The sequence below is a fragment of the Phyllobates terribilis genome, unplaced genomic scaffold, assembly GCF_046119375.1.
Source record: "Phyllobates terribilis strain yellow unplaced genomic scaffold, ASM4611937v1 Scaffold_3__8_contigs__length_932513732, whole genome shotgun sequence".
NCBI classification, from domain to species: domain Eukaryota; kingdom Metazoa; phylum Chordata; class Amphibia; order Anura; family Dendrobatidae; genus Phyllobates; species Phyllobates terribilis.
The window spans coordinates 223,568,996-223,593,338 of NW_027362763.1; the positions used below are offsets into that span (position 1 = coordinate 223,568,996).

Sequence of the window (24,343 nt, forward strand, 5' to 3'; positions counted from 1 at the left end):
GACCGCGAATCAACGGGTGGCGTAGTCGACACAAAGAACTCTAATAACATCTGTAGGACTGCCACACACTGAGTTTGACACCCTGGGCACGGACCGGGTCACAGCCACTCGGAGACTACAACCCCCATCTGATCCGGCTCCGGGTATCCCTAACAACATGGCCCAGGGGGCGCGTCAACTTTGGCGTAGTCGGCAGGATAACGTGCCCGCAACAACCGGGTACTGCGTGCCTGAAGAAAAGTACACCGTTACCTCAAAAAGAAGTCTCCTGCCGGTTCCGGAGGGTCCCCGCCAACGGACCCCATCACAGGTCGTTTCCCGCCGGTTGTCCGCCATTTGCAGCTTTTTCCCGCCATCCATGGAGTTTCCCGCCACTGGGAGACGATTCCCGCCATTTCCAAAGATTTCCCGCCTTGGAAGAGCGGACGCCATTATGGGCGTGCCAGAGGGTGGCAAGAGGCCACCTCCCATCGTGGGCCAGGTCGAAGAATGGCGCCAAAAGCGGAAACCGCGCCCACCAACAGAGACTGTGATGCTGGAAGTGTCCATCAGCGTGAGAGAACTGCCCCTGGAACTGACAATCACAAAGTTGCCCCGGGACCACCCTCGATGTGGGCGGAGACAGAACAAGAGAACAAAGATGGGTGTCGCCTGGAGCAGTCTGGAGAGAGCGCACCCGGAGACAAGACGTCTGGAAGAGAGTCCAGAGAGAGCCTACCCGGAGATGGAGGGAGAGTCAGGCAGCACCGACCCAGTGGTCAGGAGCCTGTTGCAGGTCTCCACTCCAGAAGGCCTGCTGGAGATCCTAGCACAGCTCCCCCGAGACCGGGAGTGTGCACAGACCGCGCTGGAGGGCCTCGCACGGAGGATGGCCCGGGTGCAGCGGGAGACGTTGGCGGAGTGGAGCCGAGAGATGGCCCAGCAGACCGAAACCCGACAGCGGAGCACGCCACCTGAGACGAGGAGACAGACCGCCTCTGAGGATGTCGCAGGAGGAATGAAGGCAGGAGACGGCGCCGAGAAGGGAGCTGAATGGACGGAGGCAGGTAAAGGGGACGTCTCTACCCCGAGCCGGGAAACCGTGTGCCTGCCCCAGCTCCCCGTCGCAGAGCCCGAAATTCCCCCTGCCGTGCCCGTCGCTGCATCGTCACCGTGCCAGACTAGGCCTCAAGCAGAAGCCGCGGCCGCGACCCCTGTGACGTCACACGCCTCGACCTCGAGCGTGGCCAAGCAGGAAATACCACCGGCCTGGTCGCAAGGCCTAGTACACCCGGGCGCCGCAATACCAACAGCGCCCCCTACCTCCGCGGAGCCACCGGCCTGGTCGCAGGGCCAAGTAACCCAGGGCGCCGCCGTTCTTACGGTGCCCTTTGCCTTTAGGGTGCCCCAAGCCTGGTCGCAAGGCCTGGTCGACCCGGGCGCCGCTACCATCAACGCGCCCTCAACATCTAGAGTGCCGCACCTGGGTGAAAATCTATTTGCCCAGCATACGTGCCCGGATGGGCAGCCCTTTATATGGCCACCGGAGTTTCACCATCCCCGACTCCGGAAAGAGAGACCCCTAGACGAACCCCTGATTCCGGTTCCGAAGCCCGCAAGCAGGACCTCGCCCCCGCTGGAGGAGGCACAGTTTGAGTGGGACCCCACCGGAGAAGACCTCATGGGGTTCACTCAGGAGACTCGGGCGGCCGCAGCGGAGCGTGCAGAGTGCTGCCGGCAGCAGCTCGAGGTCTTCGAGAGGGAGCGGAGAGAGAGGCGGGTCCGGGAACAGCAAGCGCAGATAAGGAGCGCGGAGCAGAAGAGCCGGACCAGGAGGAATCCCCGTGCAGCTCATGGTCCCCCTTCCACCGGGACTGTGATTAAATTCAACCTGCAGCATGGGTGGGGCTTCATAAGAGACCATCATACCCCCGGCGACGTCTTTGTAACCCGCAGAGACGTAGAAAGCCATCTGCCGGAGGGACACAGAGGTCGTGACCTGTATGTAGGGGACGAGGTCACCTTCACCCGGCACAAGTGTGCCAAAGGACCCTACGCCCTCCATGTGCATCGCCTGACGGAGGAGGAGCTGCGGTGTGAGGAGGAGCAAGAGGACCCGGACGGGTCTGAAGAATCTAAAGAAGGAGCAGGAGGACGCCGTCGTTGAAGTACGGTAGAGAGAGACTGTACATAGTTACCCGTCAGGGTATAAGAACTGTTCTAGTTAAAATATAGTCCCCGTTGGGACCAGCCAATTGAACTGATGCCCGTGTGTCCCTAGTTCCTAATACCTGGCCGAGGACTGAGAGCGGCCATATCCCCTTGTATATAGTTGCGCTTCCTAAAGCGCCCCCTACCGGTTTTATAGGAAACTGTTTTCTTCAAGAGACTGTAGCACTTTACCCGGTCACAAGTTGCACCGTGACCGGAGGAACCAGAAACAAGAATGTTATTTATGAAAAGTTTTTATATGAAGAGTTTATTGCTGCTGATGATGTATATGATGTTTTATATGTTTTATATGTTTATGAAAAAAAAAAATTTTGTATGTTTTGGATGTTTATATCTTACAGCCCGAGGACGTGCTGTGATTTACCAGGGGGGAATGTAGCACCCTGAGGATTCGGCTGCTACAGGGGTATTGCACCTCAGCCAGAGGTGTGATATTCCACTCCCGGGTAAGGGTGGAGTGTGGAACTGAGCTCAGTTAGCTGCATGCACTACACACATCCCATTTCCGGGGAACAGACCGATGGTACTCCCACTAGAGAAATGTGCAGGTACGACAGTGTCTGTTCCTGGCTGGAGTGGGAGGGGGGTGGAACATCCCAGTAGTGTAGGGGCAGATAGGGGGAGCAGCCTGGGTAAAGCTAGGAGCTCATTGGGTGCTGGTCACCTGAGCTCACACATAGAGGGAGTATATAAGGTGGGCACCATCTTAGATCAGGGTCAGTCTGTGAGACGTCAGTCAGTCAGCCACAGTCAGTCAGTCAGACAGTCTGTCTGAGAGCCTGAGAAGCAGAGCAGAGGAGAAGGAAGAGAGACCCAGAGGCGCAGAGGGGACCCCAAGAGCCCATAAGAGAGCTAATAGGGTGAAGGGTCGGCAACAGGGTACCGGATCCCAAGCTGGCAGAGGCTACAGCACACCTTAGCCAGGAACCGGAGGTCGTGGGCAGGATCTGCCACGATCACCCACTAAATCCACCCGGAAGGCAGACCAAGAATAGGGTCAGGGAGCCCAGAGGAGGCTTGACCAACAAGAGGCCCGAGGGAGCCAGACTTAGGTGGATCCCTGGTGGGGAAGGCCGGAGAGGAGGACAAGTCAGAAAGGGAGCTCAGGACCACACTCCGGAGTTGCCTGGGAGTTGACCGAGTCCAGGACCTGGTGGACGCAGCACGGCTTGGGTGGTCACTGCTGTACACAGTGACCCGAGCAACACCAGTAAGTAAAACCCTGGAACTGCATTTTATGCCTCGGAGTCTCCTTGCTGCACCTTCACAACCACCATCCTCCACGGCTGACCCCCTGAGGCTATACCCCTCCCGTTGGGGGTTATACTACCGCAGCTGCACACACACCACCAGCCTCAGCGGACCCTGCTGCAGCGGCGGCCTTTTGACCGCGAATCAACGGGTGGCGTAGTCGACACAAAGAACTCTAATAACATCTGTAGGACTGCCACACACTGAGTTTGACACCCTGGGCACGGACCGGGTCACAGCCACTCGAAGACTACAACCCCCATCTGATCCGGCTCCGGGTATCCCTAACAACATGGCCCAGGGGGCGCGTCATATGCATAATAGTAAGCTAAGTCTAATGATCTACACTAGAAAAGAGTCCAACATTCAATGGAAGATAAGTCCAGAAGAACATAGCCAATTTTCATTTCAGGGCTTTTTTTCCCCCCATTGTTCCAAGATCTTTAACTCTTTTATTGTTCCGTTAACATAGCTGTATGAGGGCTTGTGGGACAAGTTGTAGTTTTAAATTACCCCCATTAATTTGACATATAATGTAATTCTATTGCAACAGTTTTGGGGTGCATAGAACTTTTGTATCCCCTGTTTTTATTTTTGGGGGTTTCTGAGACTAAAAAATGGCAATTTTGACATTTTGAATTTTTTTTTCAGAGTTTACCTCTTTGGTTAAATAAATTCATATATTGAGAGATTGCTCTTCTACAGATGTAGCTTCTTTACATTTGGATAGAGAAAAAGAAGGTAATTCCAACTTTTTGGATTGTTTTATAATATTCTTAAAGGGAATCTGTCTCCAGGAGATCATCATTAGAGGTCTAATGCCAAGTAGTCAGGCATAATCATGAGCTCTGTATAATTCTGCCCCCAGCACTGATTGGCAGCTTTTTGTGTACACTGGGTAGAAAGCTGCCAATCAGTGGTGTGGGCGAGGTTATACAGAGCTCAGCATTCAGATAAAACAGTGATTTTATAAAAAAAAAATATATATACAGCCGAGTAAGTGACACATCACTGGAATCAGGGTTTCTGCCCCTACATTATGCTGCTTTCAGATGGGGTAACAAAAACCTGGTACAGATTCCCTTTAAAGACTTGTTTTATTTCATGTCTCCCTTGAATTATACACTGTAACACTTGAGTATTCAGGTACATAGTAAAAATTACAGTTTCTTATTATGAATCCGAGCCTGTAGTTGTGTTTCAGAGGAACAAGATGGTGGCAGCCACCTCTAGCAGGACACCGCACCAGGATCATGATCAGAGATTTACAGCATCATTTAAGTGGTTTAACAGCAGCAATCCGAGCTAGCGCCAATCACTACGTTTGGAGGCTGGTGTCGGCTGTATAATACAAGTAGCACCTGTCCTGGGGAGAGTGGGCTCAACTCCTGATCCTTCTCCATACTCCCACACCTGCTGCATGATGTAATGGTAAGTCATGGAGCAAGAAAGTGTATATTTACACACAACACATTTTGATAAAAATCATCAAGTTGGATTGTAAGATTTCCATTAATTCCTAGATGACATTTAAAGAAGAAATTTATTCTTACAGCAAATCTCTTTCCACATTTTTCATTTCCACAACATCCACAACAGTCATTGTTCTTTAATCCGAGAAATACAAGAGCTGGGAACACCATCTAAAAATAAATAATTTGATATTTAGTATAGTAATACTGAATTAATGTGCAAATTGTGACAAAACAAATACTTTGCTAAAAGTTCAAAAAAAATTCACTTTAAGAAATATTTTCAGAATATGCTATATGGAAGCAACATTAAACATTGAGGCCTTTTATTTTATTATGGAAAGTATTGTCAGGGGAGAACTAGGAATGAAGATAGGATGCAGATTGTAATATGAATGCATGGGGTAACACCTCAGGGTCAAGACCAACAATCCTTCAAGACTTTCTTAAATTTCAATATCTAAGAGTGTAATTGCTTTTACAGTGACCTTCACCCCCATAGTAAATGTGGCCACATATTTTCACGAGTAGGGTCACCTTGACGTGGTGGGATGGCTTTTACGCTTTCTTATCAAAATTATGTTAACTATCAATCCTAGATTTTTTTCATACACTATTGCTATTTATTTATTGCAGCGTATTTTCTTATTTTGTTTTTTATCCTACGTTTTGACATATATGTCTAATGTAGTTATTATGCCTAATGATCTCTGCTCTGATACTGCTCCCTCCAATTCTGAGATTGGTGGCCTGTTCTCTTCATGTCCAAAATGACCTATCTTTCCATTCTTGTGGAATGGACATTTTCTGATGACACTGCTGTGAACCATTCCGGAACAGAGAAAGGTAGGGGAGGAATGGTCCAGAATTAACAGAGAATGTGGCACTGACCTCAGATGGAAGAGGAGGCAGCAGAGCAGAGGCCAAAAGGTATAATGATCTATACATTAGAAATGCATGGTCACATTTACTATGAGGGGGTGAAGAGTCGTTTCAACTAATGATTTCAAAGTTTGCCTGACATGCTAAATTATATTCTAAGATGCAAACTTGGAGGGAAAGTGTATGTAAATTTGAGGTGGCAAATCCAATATGCAAAAGGAGATCAAGAATGTTTGGATGTGGTTTTTATTTGTCAACGCGTTTTCAAAGTATTCATACTTCTTCATACGGACAAACCACTGATGAAGAAGTATGAATACTTGGAAACACGTTGACAAATAAAAACTACATCCAAACTTTCACACATACACTTTCCCTCCAAGTTTGCATTTTACCACTTCTGGTGGATCTGCAGCCGCCTATTTCATCAAGCTAACACAGGAGTTGTGACTGTCACAACCCCACGAGGTGAGCACATCCTGTTATTACTTATTCTTTTTAAACCGGATAAGACCCTATTGTGTTCACTGTCGTTCCAGCCTTTACTTTACTCGAAATTATATTCGAAGCATCTTCTTTATTGCTAAATGGGTGGTCTGGATTAGAAAACCAAGTCTGATACCCTGCTAGAGAATTTTGAAAATTAAGAGGAGTTCTTTAGAGCATCTCTTACTCTAGATGGTTTTGCATAAGAATTTGTCATAAAATCAGCCAACTGATTCCAATACCAACAGTATAACGTCTTATTTCCCTTGTGGTACTGCTGCAGAGGAACTCTCCTACATAATACACTTTACTGCTAGTGTCTCAGCAGTGCGATACCTTCTAATCAACTTAGCGGGATCTCATCTAACAAAAAAGAAATGTTGAAAGTTTAAATCATTTACTAATATTAATATTCTACTGTTTTCAGTTAGCCTCTTATAACTAAAATGACGGATGTGATATTTTGGCAAGTATTTTTTATTATTATTATGCTTTGCTTATGTAGTGCCATCATATTCTGCAGCACTTTACATACATTGACATCACTGTCCCCATTGGGGCTCACAATCAAAATTCCCTATCAGTATGACTTTGGAGTGGCGGAGAAAACCCTTGCAGAAATGGGGAGAACATACAAACTCCTTGCAAATGTTGAACCCAGAAAAGCACAGCAACAGTGTTAATTACTGAGCCACCGTGCTGCTACCCACTTTTGAGCTAAGCCTTATATTACTCCTCTCGTTCAGATTTTTTGTACACATTCATACTATGTAGAAAAAATACTTAGGTAACGCTAGAAAAATCTCATAGTTATTTTGATGTTCCATTGGGATGTTTTGCAACCTCTGCACAAACTGTTGCTGCCTTGTGAAATATTTTGGGAAATTAGATAATTCACAATGGTTCAGTGGAGTCTACAAATTTTAGAAATGTCCAGAATACTTTTTATATAAAGTTCTACAAATATATATATAATTTGCACAATTATTAGGTAAGTGAGTATTTTGACCATATCATCATGTTTATGCAGATTTTCCAACTCTAACCTGTATAAAGTTGAATGGTTATTGGATGAAGCCAATCAGGTGGTGTGTGTTTGTGTAACGATGGAGGGTGAGACCTAAGGATACGACACCTTTTATAAAGATGTGCAGAATTGGGCAGCTTGTTTTCCTCGGGCAAAATGGGCCAAAAAATAGATATAACTGACTTACAGAGAGAAGCAACACTCTTAGAATTGCTCAGATATTGGGGTATGATCACAGAACCACCAAAGGTTTTGTTGCAAATAGTCAGCAGGGTCGCAAAAAACACGTTGAGAAAAAGAGACACAGATTAAATAGGAACCTGACATGTCTAAAAAAACACTATTAACCTGCAGACACCGCTTTAGTCACCACTCCATACATAGTGAGAGGTGGCTGGAAGTGCACACTGACACTGACTGACAGCCGGCTCAGCACTTAATCACTGCAGAGCCGACTGTCAGTCAGTGATGGGTCGTGGTTACAGCCACTGCTCACTGTATATCGAGCTGTGACTGAAGCCGCACTGGCCGAAAACCGGAGGCTGCTGGGAGTAATACAATTCATTTCCTTCCAGTAGCCAGGCTTTCAGTGCGGTAGCCAGGCAACTTTAGAATGCTATTAACCTGCAGATTAACTCTGTATCTGCAGATTAATGCTCCATCACATGCATCAAAGTCTCCACTGCTCAGCTGCCAGAAAAGGCCATAAAGATGAAAGAATACTGACCTGGCCTCTTCACCTGACCTTAACCCTATTGAGAACTTGAGGACCCATTTTAAATGGGAGATTTACGGTGAAAGAAAACAGTCACATCTCTAAACAGCGTCTGGGAGGCTGTGGCTGGTGCTACCCAAAAAGTTGGACGGTTATATTGGTCACATATTTGTTTTTGTTTTTTTAAATATCAGAAATGTATTTTTATACATTTTGAGTTGCCTGATTATTATTCTCACTTTAACGGATGAAAATAAACAACTGGGATTGTAAAATTTACGTTTTTCATTGTGTTGCCCAATAATTCTGCATATATAGATATTCTCCTAAGAAAGATGAAAACTACTGTATTTTTCGGACCATAAGACGCACTTTTTTCCCCCAAATTTGGAAGGAAAATGAGGGGTGCGTCTTATGGTCCGAACGCAACTTACCGGTGGTGATGGAGCGGGATCGCAGGGCGGCGGCGGAAGAAGAGGTGAGGAGGGCCGGTATCTAGCTGGGGGCCGGTCCTGGCCGGGTACCGAGGCTGGTGTATTGCTGTGAGCGGAGTTTGCAGAGCAGAGTGAGCGGCTTCCGGTGGTCTGAAGCTGTGCTCTACAGGAAAATGGCTGCCAGAGCCGGAGCATGCGCTCTGCCGAGTCGGCAGCCATTTTCCTGTAGAGCACAACTTAGGGAACATGGCCGCTCACTCTGCTCTGCAAACTCCGCTCACAGCAATACACCGGGCCTGGTACCCGGCAATGCCCGGCCCCCAGCCAGATACCAGCTCGCCTCACCTCTTGTTCCGACACCAGCACCCCAGGCCAGGCACCAGCACCCCAGACCAGGCACCCGCACCCCAGGCCCCCAGAACCAGCACCCCAGGCCCCCGCACCAGCACCCCAGTCCCCCAGCACCCCAGGCCCCCAGCACCCCAGGTATCAGGGCACCAGGCCCCCAGCGCCAGGCCCCCAGCCACCAGGTACCAGCATGCCTCCACTTCTGCCGGCTTCCTGAAGGACCCTGCCTCCTGTGACCCCAGCTCCACCGCCCCCCCAGGTAAGATACCTATTCAGACTATAAGACAGACCCCCATCTTCTAAAAAAAAAAAATTTTTTTCCTATTTTCCACCCTAAAATTTGGGGTGCGTCTTATGGTCCGGTGCATCTTATAGTCTGAAAAACACGGTAACTTTTACTTTTTTCTTAATATCCAGGTTTCAGGTTTATTAAACTTTTGGATTGACCAATGACAGGGTAGTTGTTCAATAATACAATGAATCATAAAAAATATAAATTGCTTAATAATTGTGCACACAGTGTGGTGAAGACATGTTAACAGGCATGAAAAACAATATCAAAATATAGAAAGCAACTGTCTGCAACTACTGCTCAAAATTAAGTCGTTTTAGGCTATGTTCCTAAAACTAGGCTTTGAGGCTATGCTATTAATTTAAATAGGGTTACATATGTTTTTTTTCGTTTTTCAGTCAGCTTTTTCAAATTTTTATCACGTTTTTGATGTTGGGTTTTTTGTCTCTTGTTTTTGTGATGTTTTAAATAAAGCTGATTTGTGTTTGAAATTTCTTGTTATTTGTCTTTGACAAAACTTCATTGATAGGCCACGGCCCCACTATCAGTATTTGGTCAGTATTTTTTCTCAGGAGTGGGAGCCAAAACCAGGAGTGGGTGATAAATACAGAATTGGTGACTTGTTTCTATTATACCTTTTCTCTGATTGTTCCTCACCTGGTTTTGGCTTCCACTGCTGAGAAAAAATACTGACCAAATACTGATAGCAGGGCCATAACCATCCGGTGATGTGCAGATTACATGCGTTTTTGATGCATTTCACCCTGGAAATGTGATGCGCCCCCTGGGCCGTGTGTGGGAGAATACCTGGAGCCAGGTCTCTGTGTAATGCTGGGGGTTGTAGTCTCCGTGGCGGCGACCCGGTCCCGTGGCTCAGGGTGGTCAAACCAGTGGCGGATCTGTTTATTTGGTTTTTAATGTTTAAATGTCCGACTATGCCACCCGTGGATTGTGGTCACTGAGAACCGCCGGTGCGGGGCAGACCGCTGAGGCTGATGTTGGGTGCGCAGCAGAGGGTAGTATAACTCCCCACGGGAGGAGTATAGCCTCAGGGCAGAGTGTGTAGATTGTGAGGGTTGTGGTGCATGGGCGCAGCAGAAATGACTCAGAGTCCGTGCAGTGCAGTTCAGGGTCTTTACTGCTGGTAATGAAGAAGGCCCTGCCGGGAGTACTGGCTAACATTAGAGGCCTGGTCAGTCTGTGAGCGAACAAGAGTCCCTCTGGCCAGGTGGAGGTGTAGGCCTTCCCATCTGACTGTACTCTTCCTGGCTACCTTGCTGTAGTCGTGTAGTAGCCCACGTCCCTGAGTGTACCGTGTGGTGCTCACCCATATGGCTGGTGACTTGGGGCCTTCGGTACCTTCCGCTCCTCGATGGCGGTGCCGGTCCCTTGCGTGTGACTGAGCCTCCAGGCTTTCTATGGCCAGAGGACCTGAAATCCCCTGCCAGGTGGTTTCTGCTGCTGGATGTGGATATCCTCACAGCCTCGGACTCCGGTGTCCGGTTCTCTGTGTCTTCTGCCAGGATGAGCTCTATCAGCTCCAATCCCTGGCTCTCTGCTCCTGTATTGCCTCCAGAGCTCCTTGCTCTGACTAGACTCGACTCGACTCGACCCGACTGCTCTAACCCCGCCCCAGATCCAGTTTATATAGGGCAGGTTCCTCCCCTCCCTGGACTGGGGCAGGAGGCGTTGCATGCAACAGTGCTCCTGACCAGGAAAACCCATGCTCGCTCTCAGACATGGTATTTCTACCACTGTGGCAACCAGACCCCCTGGGGTGCCACATTCCCCCCTGGTAAATTTTAGTACTCCGGGACTAAACACATTTTATGAAAACATACATAACAGGGTATAAGCAATAACACATCAACATATGTACAAGGAGTTCAGTCTTTATAGGTCACGGCGCTTCCGTAACCAGGTGTCCATGTCACCCAAGATGTATTTTGAGGGACCCGTCCCAGTCCCTCCACGTAGGCCCTGGGGTGGCTACAGGGCATCGATGATGCGGCGTTGGACCACGTCTTCAGCCACCTCAACGGGTTTTTATTCTGTGGTCCGTACAAAAGGGGCACTTAACAGGTGCAACTATTTACAAGGTACAGTTCCAGTTATTCATTGTCCATAACCTGTCAGTCCATAAACCCTGTCGGGTAACTTGAGAAACATAATTATTATTCATGCAACAAACATAAAACATTTCAACATTTGCAATATACAGGTATATATCTTTTTTTTTTTTTTAGATTCTCCAGCGAGCGGGCATCTGACCTCTAGTGCTCCTGGTGGACCTACGTAACACACTATCTGGTGGTGTTCTTTCTGGGTCCCCTGTTTCCCCCCCTTGTGTAGTGGGCTCGCTAATGTCTGCACTACAGGTGTTTGGAGATGTTACGGGTAGGTTGGGCTGCTTTTGGCGTACTCTTTGGCTTACCACGGGCACGGCAGGCTCACTACTAGCAGAGGGTTGATTCTCCTGGGCTGCTGGTATGGAATCTTCTGCCTCCGGGGCCAGTTGCTCTTCCAACACTACTTGCTCTTCTGTAGGCCCTTGAGGGGCTGGCTGGAGAAAGGTAAGGACGGGTACCACAATAGCATTGTTAATTTGTGTCCAGGACTGGGGAAATTCTCAGAGTCCTGTACTGACCATTTCTTCCCTTTCCTCTGCGGGTGGAGGGCTATCTTGGTCTTCATCAGTGCTTTACAGCTGCTCGGGACACTTCTTCAGGTGGTCTCTGGAGACAGTGGCTGTGGTCTCTCCTCCATCTTTACTGATATTGCATACTTTCGGATTTTCACGGCTTGAGGGCAGTACTGTGTACGGGTCTTTCTCCCACTGGTCATCCAACTTATGGAGCCGCCTCTTCCTCTTCAAGACCTGCTCTCCGGGAGCCAGGGGAACAGCGGGAGCATGCTGGTTGTAAGTCCTCTCTTGCCTTTCTCTTGCTTGAGACAGACTTCTCTCAACACTCTCCTGCACTTTCCGGTACTGCTGCTGCCGTTCTGTATCCCAGTCTGCCTCTGGCGAGGTGTCCTCGGGTGTCAGGACTCCCATATCCAGGTCAATAGGCAGCTTACCAGGTCTTGCTCTCATTAGGTAAGCCGGGGTGCAGTTGGTGGAATTTACTGGGATGTGGTTATACAAGTCCATCAGATCAGGCAGTTTTTCAGGCCACAGACTGCTTTCTTCCAGGGGCAATGTTTTCAGCAAGTCTATCACCACCTGGTTCATCTTCTCGCACAATCCATTGGTTGAGGGTGATAGGGCGTTGTCCTTATCTTCTTGCAGCCATACAGGTTGCAGAACTCCTGGAAGACCTCCGCTTCGAAGGCTGGACCTTGGTCAGTCAACACTTGCTCCGGATACCCGTGTGGACGGCAGAAGTGCTGCTGGAAGGCTCTAGCTGCCGTCTGAGCCGTTAAGTCTTTGACAGGGACCACCACCAGGAACCGGGAGTAGTGGTCTACGATGGTGAGGGCATAGACGTACCCGGACCTACAGCTTCACATGGTCCAGGGCTACCAGTTCTAGTGGCTGCTTGGTGATGATGGGCTGCAGGTTGAGTCTTCTGGCTGGCACGGTCCTTTCTTCTCAGGTTGCACGGGCCGCAGTCTCCGCACCATCTCTCAATGGCCCCTCTCATGCCTACCCAGAAGAACCGTTCACGCAACAGGAACTCCAACTTCTTCCATCCAAAGTGCCCTGCTCCGTCATGGTATGCCTCCAGGACCATAGCCGCGTCTCGTCTCAGGACCACTACCTGCCAGGTCAGCTCATATGTCAGGGAGTTGACAATTCTCCGGCACAGCTTCCCCTTGTAGAGAAACAGTTTACTCTTCTCCTTCCACAGCTGTTTGGTCTCTTCCGGAGCGTCTGGGTCAAGGCGGCCATCAGCCTGTGTCAGCATCTCTTTTACCAGGCGGACTGCTGGGTCACTGTCTTGAGTCTCCGCCCAGCTGTAGTGGGGTAAGGGATTGAACGTGGCAGAGTGCTTGTCCCTTACACAGTGGGAACACTGGGAACACTGGGTAATCCCATGACGGTGGAACGCAGGGAGTTCAATCTCTTCCAGTTCTTCTGGATCTTCCCCTCCGTCCGGCAAGTTTGGCATCCTGGACAGGGCATCTGCGTTGGCATTTGTGTGTCCCGCCCGGTATTTGATGGTAAACTCATAGTTGGACAGCTGGGCCATCCATCTTTGCTCCAGGGCACCAAGTCTTGCAGTGTCCAGGTGTGTCAACGGGTTGTTGTCCGTGTACACAGTGAATTTGGCAGAGGCAAGGTAATGTTTGAAACGTTCCGTCACTGCCCACACCACTGCCAGGAACTCTAGCTTGAAGGAGCTATAATTCTCAGGGTTTCTCTCTGTGGGCCGTAGTTTTCGGCTGGCGTAAGCAATTACCCGCTCTCTGCCCTGCTGGATCTGGGATAGTACGGCTCCCAGCCCCACGTTACTGGCGTCCGTGTGGAGGATCAAAGGCTGGCCGTAATCAGGGTAAGCCAGGATCTCATCCCCCGTGAGGGCCATCTTCAGCTGGTGGAAAGACTCCTCTTCCAGCTTGTCCCACCTGAAGGGCGGCTTCTGATTCTTGGTCTTTGACTGACCTAACAGGAAGTCTTGCATAGGGGCTGCCATTTTGGTGAACCCGGGGATGAATCTTCGGTAGTAGCCTACCAATCCGAGGAACTGCCGCACTTCCTTTATGCTGGAGGGTCTTGGCCAGTCCTTAATCACTGTGTGTCACGCTGTCTCGGCGTTCAGGAGGTCAGGGCCTATGCTGACCCTACACTGAGGCCCTGCCTAATCCCTCTACCTGGAGGTACTGTTGATGGTACAGAGGTCCAGGCCGCCAGCGTAAACCTACCTCCTGAGAATCCCTGAACCTCAGTAATCTAGTCCTGAGAAGGACCCCGATCACAACAATTGGGGACAGGACCGTATATGCCAAACACAGTACAAGACGAACGAGACAGTACAAGGGGCAAACCCAAAACCACCTTGCATGCAAAAACTTACACCACTACAACGGAGGGAACACCAACGGGTAAGGGGATAAAGAATAAAGCGAGGAAGGGAAAAAACCACACCGAGTACACTTCGCTCCTAACTCCACAATACCACGTATCACTCTGATAGTCTGCATGAAAAGCTTTCACCGACAACTACCCTATCAGAACGGCAGGTATTTGAAGGAGTCCTAATACTGCAGAATTAACTGCAGCTGGGCGAGGCTGGGCCTCGTCTAGCACAGAGAGAGAGAATTAACTCCCTCCCTGCCGAAAAACACCAAGCACCAAAAACTCAGCTGCGAGAAGTCAGGCTGTGTAATCGCGACGATCTTCGTGGCGACACACCCGTGACAGTACCCCCCCCCTCCTACGAGGGGCCTGCGGACCCTCAGGGCCAGGTTTATCCGGGTGAGTCGTGTGGAAGGCCCCAATTAATCGGTCTGTGTTAATATCCGATGCAGGAACCCACATCCTCTCCTCAGGACCATACCCCTTCCAATGAACCAGGTACTGAAGGGACCGGCGATTAAAACGTGAATAGATGACCTTCGATACCTGAAACTCCAAGTTACCATTGACCACCACAGGAGGAGGAGGTAAAGGTGACGGTATCACCGGCGCCACATACCTTTTAAGCAAAGATCTGTGGAACACGTTGTGAATTTTAAAAGTAGAGGGGAGGTCAAGACGAAATGCCACCGGATTAATTATAGTGCAGATCCTATACGGCCCGATGAACCTGGGACCCAGTTTCCAGGAGGGAACCTTAAGTTTTATATTCTTGGTAGACAACCATACCCGATCGTTCACACTTAGGTCCGGAACAGACACTCTCTTCCCATCAGCCATACGTTTGTATCGGTTCCCCATAGAACTTAGATTATACAGCAACCCTTTCCATATCGAAGCGAGTGATGACGAAAATTGTTCCTCCTCAGGAACCCCCGAAGAGCCCCCCCTACTGAAAGTACAAAACTGGAGGTGAAAACCATATGCCCCAAAAAACGGGGATTTACCAGTGGACTCACTCCGCCTATTATTAAGAGCAAACTCCGCCAGAGGTAAGAAAGAAGCCCAGTCCTCCTGGTGCTCTGACACAAAACACCGGAGATATGTCTCCAAACTCTGGTTCAGACGTTCCGTCTGACCATTGGTCTGAGGATGAAAAGCCGAAGAAAACGATAAATGCATCCCCCGCCGTGTACAAAATGCCCTCCAGAATTTGGACACAAACTGAGACTCCCGATCAGACACCACATCAGAGGGTACACCGTGAAGCCTTACAATCTCCCCAATGAACACCTGCGCAAGAGTTTTAGCATTAGGAAGAGCAGGAAGAGCAATAAAATGTGCCATCTTGCTGAACCTGTCCACTACAACGAGTATGACCGTTTTACCCGAAGATGGCGGGAGATCCGTAATAAAGTCCATAGACAGATGAGTCCAAGGACGCTCCGGGATCTTCAAAGGTAAGAGAGCCCCAGACGGACAGGTACGTGGGGTCTTAGAGCGCGCACAAACCCCACAGGACGCAACAAAAGTTCCCACCTCCCTATGTAAATTAGGCCACCAAAACCGACGCAAAAGGAGATCCACAGTTGCTTTACTCCCTGGGTGTCCTGCCAAAGCTGAGTTATGGTGTGCCTCGATCACCTTTTGTCGCAACTGATCTGGAACAAACAGTCTCCCAGGAGGTCCAACAGGGGCGTCCCCCTGAGCCTCCAATACTTCCTCCTCAAGCTCAGAGAATACTGCCGACACCACCACCCCCTCCTGAAGGATAGGAACTGGGTCATCCGTATTCCCGGCCCCAGGGAAGCTACGAGATAAGGCATCCGCCTTTACATTTTTTGATCCAGGACGATATGTGACGACAAAATTAAACCTGGTAAAAAACAATGACCACCTAGCTTGTCTGGGATTCAGACGTTTTGCGGACTCCAGATATAGCAGGTTCTTGTGATCGGTGATGACGGTGACCGGATGGATAGCCCCCTCCAAAAAATGGCGCCACTCCTCAAAAGCTAACTTAATGGCCAAGAGTTCCCTATTGCCGACATCGTAATTCCTCTCAGCGGACGACAATTTTTTAGAGAAAAAAGCTCACGGACGCCATTTACCAGGAGACGAACCTCTCTACCTCTACAATGAATGGCTGTGACGCATCAGGTTGAATGAGTATGGGTGCCGAGGCAAAACATTTTTTCAAGGAGGAGAAAGCTTGACAAGCCTTGTCAGACCACCTAGAAAAATCCGTCCCTTTTTTTGTCATGTCTGTGAGAGGTTTAACCATGGACGAGAAATTACGAATTAATTTCCGGTAATAATTAGCAAACCCCAGAAAACGTTGTAGTGCCTTAAGATTCTCTGGCAGATCCCACTCAAGAATTGCCCGCACTTTCCCAGGGTCCATACGAAAACCAGACGCTGACACCAGGAAGCCTAGAAACTGGAGTTCCTGAACGGCGAACACACACTTTTCCCACTTGGCGTACAGTTTATTATCCCGCAAGATCTGTAACACCTGCCTAACATGCTCCTGATGAGACACAAGATCAGGCGAGTAAATTAAGATGTCATCCAGATAAATAACAACAAACTGACCCATCAGGCAGCGAAAAATGTCATTAACAAAGTGCTGGAACACCGCCGGGGCATTAGTCAGACCAAATGGCATGACAAGGTTCTCATAATGTCCCTCCGGAGTGTTAAAAGCCGTCTTCCACTCATCCCCCTCCTTCATCCTAATCAGATTGTACGCCCCCCTGAGATCCAACTTAGAGAACCATTTGGCGCCCACGATCTGATTGAAGAGATCGGGGATAAGTGGGAGCGGATACGGATCTCGGACCGTAATCCGATTAAGTTCACGGAAATCCAGGCAAGGGCGTAGGCCACCATCTTTCTTCTTCACAAAGAAGAACCCCGCGGCCACCGGGGAAGATGAAGGTCTAATATGCCCCTTAGCCAGACTCTCTGAAATATAATCCTTCATGGCCTGCCTCTCCGGACCAGACAAATTATACAACCTAGATTTAGGTAACTTGACCCCAGGAAGCAGTTTTACCGAACAGTCATACACGCGATGAGGAGGTAGTTCCTGACACCCTCTTTCCGAGAACACATCCTCAAAGTCAGCCATAAATGGGGGTAAGACCCTAGGAGCGACCGTACCGATGACCGTATTCATGCAGTTTTTTTTACAGAATTCACTCCATTGGCTTATCTCTCTAGATTGCCAATTAATAACCGGGTTATGCTTAGTTAAGCAAGGAAGGCCCAGCACAATAGGAGTGGGAAGACCCACCAACACGTAACAAGACAACAGTTCTTTATGTATCGCCCCCACCTGAAGATTTGTTATGCACCGCTTGCGAAAAACTTCCCTGACCGAGAGGCCTGGCGTCGATCGAGAATATGGGGATGGGTTTAGCCAACACACTCAATCGCATACCTTGAACCCGAGCAAACCGAGCGTCCACCAGATTAGCCCCGGCCCCACTATCCAGAAGAACAGATAACCTCTCAGTTCTCGTACCCACCACCACCTCCGCCGGTACAAGAAACTGAGACGAACCTAGGGACGAAATACCTACTCCCAGATTGCCGTCCATCACACAACCTGGGATCAATAGTTTTCCGACGACTCTTTTCTCTGCGAAGGACGGGAAGGACACCCCCCAATAAAATGTCCCTTTCTCCCGCAGAAGAAACACCTTCCTGTCTTGTGGCGCACCGCCGGTCCCCTCCCCCGAAAGGATGTCCCTCCTAACTGCATAGGCTCCTCTGGACTGACCAGGGGAACCTCCATATAAGGGACCCTTGTAGAAGGTGGAGTCATCACAGGGGGTGGAGTTATCCCGCACCTCTCCCAAAGCCGTCTGTCAATGCGAATAGCAAGGGCCATAGCGGCTTCCAGCGACGCGGGAGAGTCATACTGTGCCAACATATCCTTTAATTTGTCAGATAAACCTTGACAAAACTGGCTCCGAAGAGCCGGGTCATTTCACTGGGTGTCCGTGGCCCACCTACGGAACTCTGAACAGAATTCCTCCGCTGGACGATCTCCCTGCTGGATCCTACGTAACTTTGATTCAGCAAGGGAGATCCGATCCGGGTCATCATATACAAGACCCAGAGCAGAGAAAAACCCATCCACTGTCCGGAGAGCCGGAGAGCCCGGGGGAAGAGAGAACGCCCAAGATTGGGGGTCCCCTTGAAGGAGCGAGATGACTATTCCCACCCTTTGTTCTTCACTCCCCGATGACCGAGGCCGCAGCCGAAAGTACAACTTACATGCCTCCCGGAAAACAAAAAACTTGTCCCGCCCCCCCGTGAACCTGTCAGGGAGAGCTACTTTGGGTTCTGATCCGGCTTGCTCCAGGGGATACAAAACCTTGGACTTAACGTCCGCCAGCTCCAAGGACAAACTCTGCAACTGCCGAGCTATATTGGCTACTGGATCCATGGTGGCTGGAGAGAATCTTTTAGTGGGTCGGTGAAAATGTCACGCTGTCTCGGCGTTCAGGAGGTCAGGGGCCTATGCTGACCCTACACTGAGGCCCTGCCTAATCCCTCTACCTGGAGGTACTGTTGATGGTACAGAGGTCCAGGCCGCCAGCGTAAACCTACCTCCTGAGAATCCCTGAACCTCAGTAATCTAGTCCTGAGAAGGACCCCGATCACAACAATTGGGGACAGGACCGCATATGCCAAACACAGTACAAGACGAACGAGACAGTACAAGGGGCAAACCCAAAACCACCTTGCATACAAAAACTTACACCACTACAACGGAGGGAACACCAACGGGTAAGGGGATAAAGAATAAAGCGAGGAAGGGAAAAAACCACACCGAGTACACTTCGCTCCTAACTCCACAATACCACGTATCACTCTGATAGTCTGCATGAAAAGCTTTCACCGACAACTACCCTATCAGAACGGCAGGTATTTGAAGGAGTCCTAATACTGCAGAATTAACTGCAGCTGGACGAGGCTGGGCTTCGTCTAGCACAGAGAGAGAGAGAATTAACTCCCTCCCTGCCGAAAAACACCAAGCACCAAAAACTCAGCTGCGAGAAGTCAGGCTGTGTAATCGCGACGATCTTCGTGGCGACACACCCGTGACACTGTTATCTTATCAGGGTCTGGAGCTACTCCGTCAGCACTCACCACGTGTCCCAGGTACTGTACCTTTGGTTTCAGTAGATGACACTTGGAGGGTTTCACCTTTAGGCCGTAGCCTGCCAGGGCATCAAACACCTCTGCCAGGTGTTTCAGATGGTCCTCATATGTTTTGGAATACACGATGACATCGTCCACGTATAGCAGGACCGTCTCGAAATTCCTGTGCCCCAGACAGCACTCCATCAACCGCTGGAAGGTTCCTGGTGCGTTGCAGAGTTGAATTCGCTGAGACCCATCAGGGTGGTGAACGTGGTCTTTTCCTTGTCTGCCTCTGCTACAGGAACCTGCCAGTACCCGCTAGTAAGATCCAAAGTGGAGAAGAAGTTAGCAGACTTTAATGCAGCTAAAGATTCCTCTATCCTAGGTAACGGGTACGCATCTTTGTGTGTGATACGGTTGACCTTTCTGTAATCTACACACATTCTCATGGTGCCATCTTTCTTTTTCACAAGAACTAGAGGAGCTGCCCAGGGGCTACAGCTGTCCCTGATTACCCCAGCCTCCTTCATTTCTCGCAACATTCCCTTGGCATTCTGATAGTGTGCAGGGGGTACAGATCGGTATCTTTCCTTTATGGGTGGATGTGGTGTTCTACCCCCTTTACTTGCCCAAAGTCTAGCGGGTGTTTGCTAAAGACTCTTTCGTACTCCTGAACCACCCGGTAGACTCCCTGTTTTTGGTGTGAGGGAGTGGAGTCGGTGCACACATGAAGCTTCTGACACCAGTCCTCCATTTGTTTCTTGGAGCCGTTACCCTCCTCTGGTTGAGATGGAGGCAAGGGTTCCACGGCCTTTACAGAGTTTTGGTTAACAGTGAACAATTTGGCTAGAGTGGCATACCGTGGCAAGTATACTTCTCTTTCCCCAATGTTTAGGATGCGGACAGGTACCCTCCCATGGCGTACATCGACCACCCCCCGCGCTGTCAAAATGGTGGGCCTACTGTCTGAGTAGATGGGTTCTACCATGGCTTGGTAGTCCCTTCCTCTTAACCCGATTGCAGTCCGGCACCAGATCATCATCTCACTTTTTGGGGGCATGGCGATAGGGAACGGGTCACTCATCCTAACACTACCAATCTCACCACTAGACAGTTCTACCTGTTGCCTTTTCATCAGGGTCTGATCTCTTTTTGTAGGACACGCTGCTGGCTGGAGCTGGCGTTCATCGCAACCTGCTGTAATATGACAATTATCTCTGCAAGACAATTTTCAATAACATTAGTACCCAAGGTTATCTTAGGGTGGCTTTCACGACGGTCAATGTCCACAATAATCAGTCCTTGCGCTAGCAGTTCAACTTTACCAATTTTTATGGTCACCTCCTTGAATCCCACCTGCGGCATGGGCTGACCATTGCTGGCAATGATGCTCAAATCGTTATCTGGGTAGCGGGTAATATCTGAGTCATTCCAGTACCGCTTAAAAAGCACATAGGGGATGGTGGTTACCTGTGACCCGGTGTCCAGTAGTGCACTCATAGGAATGCCATCCAGCACCACAGGCAAGACCAGTCATCCCCCTACGTACTTATCATGCCAGCTCGATGGGCCTGATGGTCTTATGCCTGGGCATCGGCCCTCTGCCCCAGGTTGGGCCCGTTTAAATGACAGTACCTTGCCATATGTCCTGGTTGGTTGCAGCGGCGGCAGATGGGTTGTCCATCCTGGTCGTAGCGGTCACTGGGCCTTCCTCTGGACGATGGGATCCTCCTCTGTCGGCGCCAAGGGACGTCCTCCAGACTGGAAGCCAGCTGGATCTTTCCTGGAGGGGACACCTGTAAAAACTGCACAGCTCTGGTTAGCGCGGCAACGCTTTTGGTCAGCTCTTGGACCTGATGGTGCAGGTCTGCAGCCGGGGCTTTGTCCAAAGCCTGTGCATCAGCTCCTGGTGATAGGTGATAGCAGGGCGCCTGTGGGTTACAGCCCCACCTGGTGCCGGTTCTCGGAGCACCCGGATGGCTCTGTCTTTAAACTGCGCAAAGTCAAAATCAGGGTTCTGCAAGGCCATTACACGCAACTGGGTTCGGTGGGCGCTGGACTGTAGACCCTCAATGAACTGTTCAGTCAACAGCTTATCCTCATTCCGCACGCTGTCAGGGTCTGCCTGCTTAATGGCTCCTGCAAATTCAAAGCATAGTCCCGTATACTGTCTTGTGCCCGCTGTTTGCACCCATAAAATTTTAGCTTGATCTCTGCTGAGGTGCGGGTATCAAAAGTGTCCTTTAGATGGGCCAGTACTTCCTTTACAGTCCCCTTTTCCCTGGCTGACCAGGACTTCACTTCTCTTTGGGCTGCTCCGATTAACTGGCCTATCAGGATGCTCACTTTTTGTTCCTCGGACAGGGGGTATACTTTAAATAGGCTATTCAGTCTTTCTTTAAAGTCGCTCAGGGTATGCGACTCCCCTGAGTACTGGGGTAACCATGCCGCTCCGGGGATATACGGCATCGTGAACGGCATCACTGCGGCAGCAGCTGCGCTGGCGGTGGGAGCTCCCTCCATTCCTGGTGTCTTCCTCCCCCCTAGTTAACCGTGGCCTACCTTCCGTTGCTTCTTCTCCGTAGGCCACGGCTTCGCAGGCGTTCGTCGGGGTCGAGGACCTTGCGTCGCGCGCTGGTGACGTCGGCGTCCACTGGGCTCCTTCCAGGACCTTGCGCAGCGTCAGTACGTAAGGCGGGGCTTCAGCTCTCGCGCGCTTTTGGCGTCCACGCCCCTCTTCTTCCCGCGCGGCGTCCCAAAAATGGCACCCAATGGCGAGAAAATGGCTGCGGATGGCAGGAAAACGGCTGCGGATGGCAGGAAACTTCACCACAGTAAGTATCACAGTCTTTCTTCAGACTACGCCAAAGTTGACGCGCCCCCTGGGCCGTGTGTGGCGGGAATACCCAGAGCCGGGTCTCTGTGTAATGCTGGGGGTTGTAGTCTCTGTGGCGGAGACCCGGCCCCGTGGCTCAGGGTGGTCAAACCAGTGGCGGATCTGTTTATTTCATTTTTAATGTTTAAGTGTCCGACTACGCCACCCATGGATTGCGGTCACTGAGAACTGCCGCTGCGGGGCAGACCGCTGAGGCTGATGTTGGGTGCGCAGCAGAGGGTAGTATAACTCCCCACGGGAGGAGTATAGCCTCAGGGCAGCGTGTGTAGATGGTGAGGGTTGTGGTGCATGGGCGCAGCAGAAATGACTCAGAGTCCGTGCAGTGCAGTTCAGGGTCTTTACTGCTGGTAATGAAGAAGGCCCTGCCGGGAGTACTGGCTAACATTAGAGGCCTGGTCAGTCTGTGAGCGAACAAGAGTCCCCCTGGCCAGGTGGAGGTGTAAGCCTTCCCATCTGACTGCACTCTTCCTGGCTACCTTGCTGTAGTCGTGTAGTAGCCCACGTCCCTGAGTGTACCGTGTGGTGCTCACCCTTATGGCTGGTGACTTGGGGCCTTTGGTACCTTCCGCTCCTCGATGGCGGTGCCGGTCCCTTGCGTGTGACTGAGCCTCCGGGCTTTCTATGGCCAGAGGACCTGAAATCCCCTGCCAGGTGGTTTCTGCTGCTGGATGTGGATATCCTCACAGCCTCAGACTCCGGTGTCCGGTTCTCTGCGTCTTCTGCCAGGATGAGCTCTATCAGCTCCAATCCCTGGCTCTCTGCTCCTGTGTAGCCTCAAGAGCTCCTTGCTCTGACTAGACTCGACTCGACTCGACCCGACTGCTCTAACCCCGCCCCAGATCCAGTTTATAAAGGGCAAGTTCCTCCCCTCCCTGGACTGGGGCAGGAGGCGTTGCATGCAACAGTGCTCCTGACCAGGAAAACTCATGCTCGCTCTTAGACATGGTATTTCTACCACTGTGGCAACCAGACCCCCTCTGGTGCCACAAATGCACTAAAAACATAAGTGTGTTTTTGACTTGCAAATTTTCCGCATCTAATGCAAGTCTATGGGGAAAATCTCCACATAAAACTCAGCGTACCCACAAGAGAAATTGTCATGTTGTGGATTTTAAACACGCACCGCAGGCGAGTTAAAAAGAAGCACAGAGGACATAATATATCTATTAATCCCATCCACTTTGCTGAAACTTTAAAACACTGCAATTTTGATGCAGCAAAATTAGTGTCAAAAACTCACCAAAAACTCATCCTGGGCACACAGACTTAGGGGCAACAACTGTTTCACAAACTTATTCTGTAGGTATGTGCAATATTAATTCAGTACATTTATTAGATTGTTTAATACTACATTTTTTGCAATTTTTCAAAACCATTCAGTTTGATAAATAACACCTAGTAGTGAGCAAACATTATATTTGACTTTACATACTGTAGTTACATAGGTTGATAAAGACACAGGTCCATCACATTTCGACTGAGGAAAACAAGCCTAATAATTCTGCACACCTTTATAAAGGGTGATGATATCCTTAGACCACAACGTCCCTCATTACACAAACACACATCACCTGATCGGCTTCATCCAATAACCATTCAAATTTATTCAACTTGGACTTGGAAAATCTGCATAAAAATGATGATATGGTCAAAATACACGACCCTTTGTACATTCTCTATCCCTAGTTTATTTGTACCTACAATCCACGCCCATTGTCAAAGAATACAGAAAAAGTGTCAAAAACTTTGAATAAATCATGTACAAGAAGTTTGGATGCAAATTGAGCCAGACTTCTAGCACATTTAGCTGCATAAATCTACCACGATTATTTTTTTTTTAAATAATAGATTTTCTATGAGGGTAAGGCGAAAGGGTGTGTTTTCAATAGGTAAAAAAAAAAGCAATGCTCTATTTAAGAGACAAGGATTTTTTTTCTTATAGGTTTATCAAATTATGCAGGGTTATTACACACTTATTTGTCTAAATATTAACCCCTTACCGACATATGACATACATATACGTCATATGATGGCTCACTGAGTTCCTGAGCCCGCATCTTCCCTGGCAGATGATGGCTGTGATATTCATCCATCATCTGCCTTTAACAGTCGCACATGGAGCTCCGCTCCACCCACGGCTCTTAACTTA

At 49.5% G+C, this 24,343-nt stretch overlaps 1 protein-coding gene across 1 annotated transcript in view; it reads right to left on the reverse strand.

Annotated features, from left to right (window-relative positions):
- Window positions 1-24,343, reverse strand: part of LOC141258046 (transmembrane 4 L6 family member 4-like) — a 43,271-nt gene that overhangs the window by 15,411 nt on the left and 3,517 nt on the right. The window contains exon 2 of the mRNA XM_073673046.1: window positions 5,016-5,105. Coding sequence (XP_073529147.1) covers window positions 5,016-5,105 — 90 coding nt within the window. The remainder of the gene's footprint in view (window positions 1-5,015; window positions 5,106-24,343) is intronic.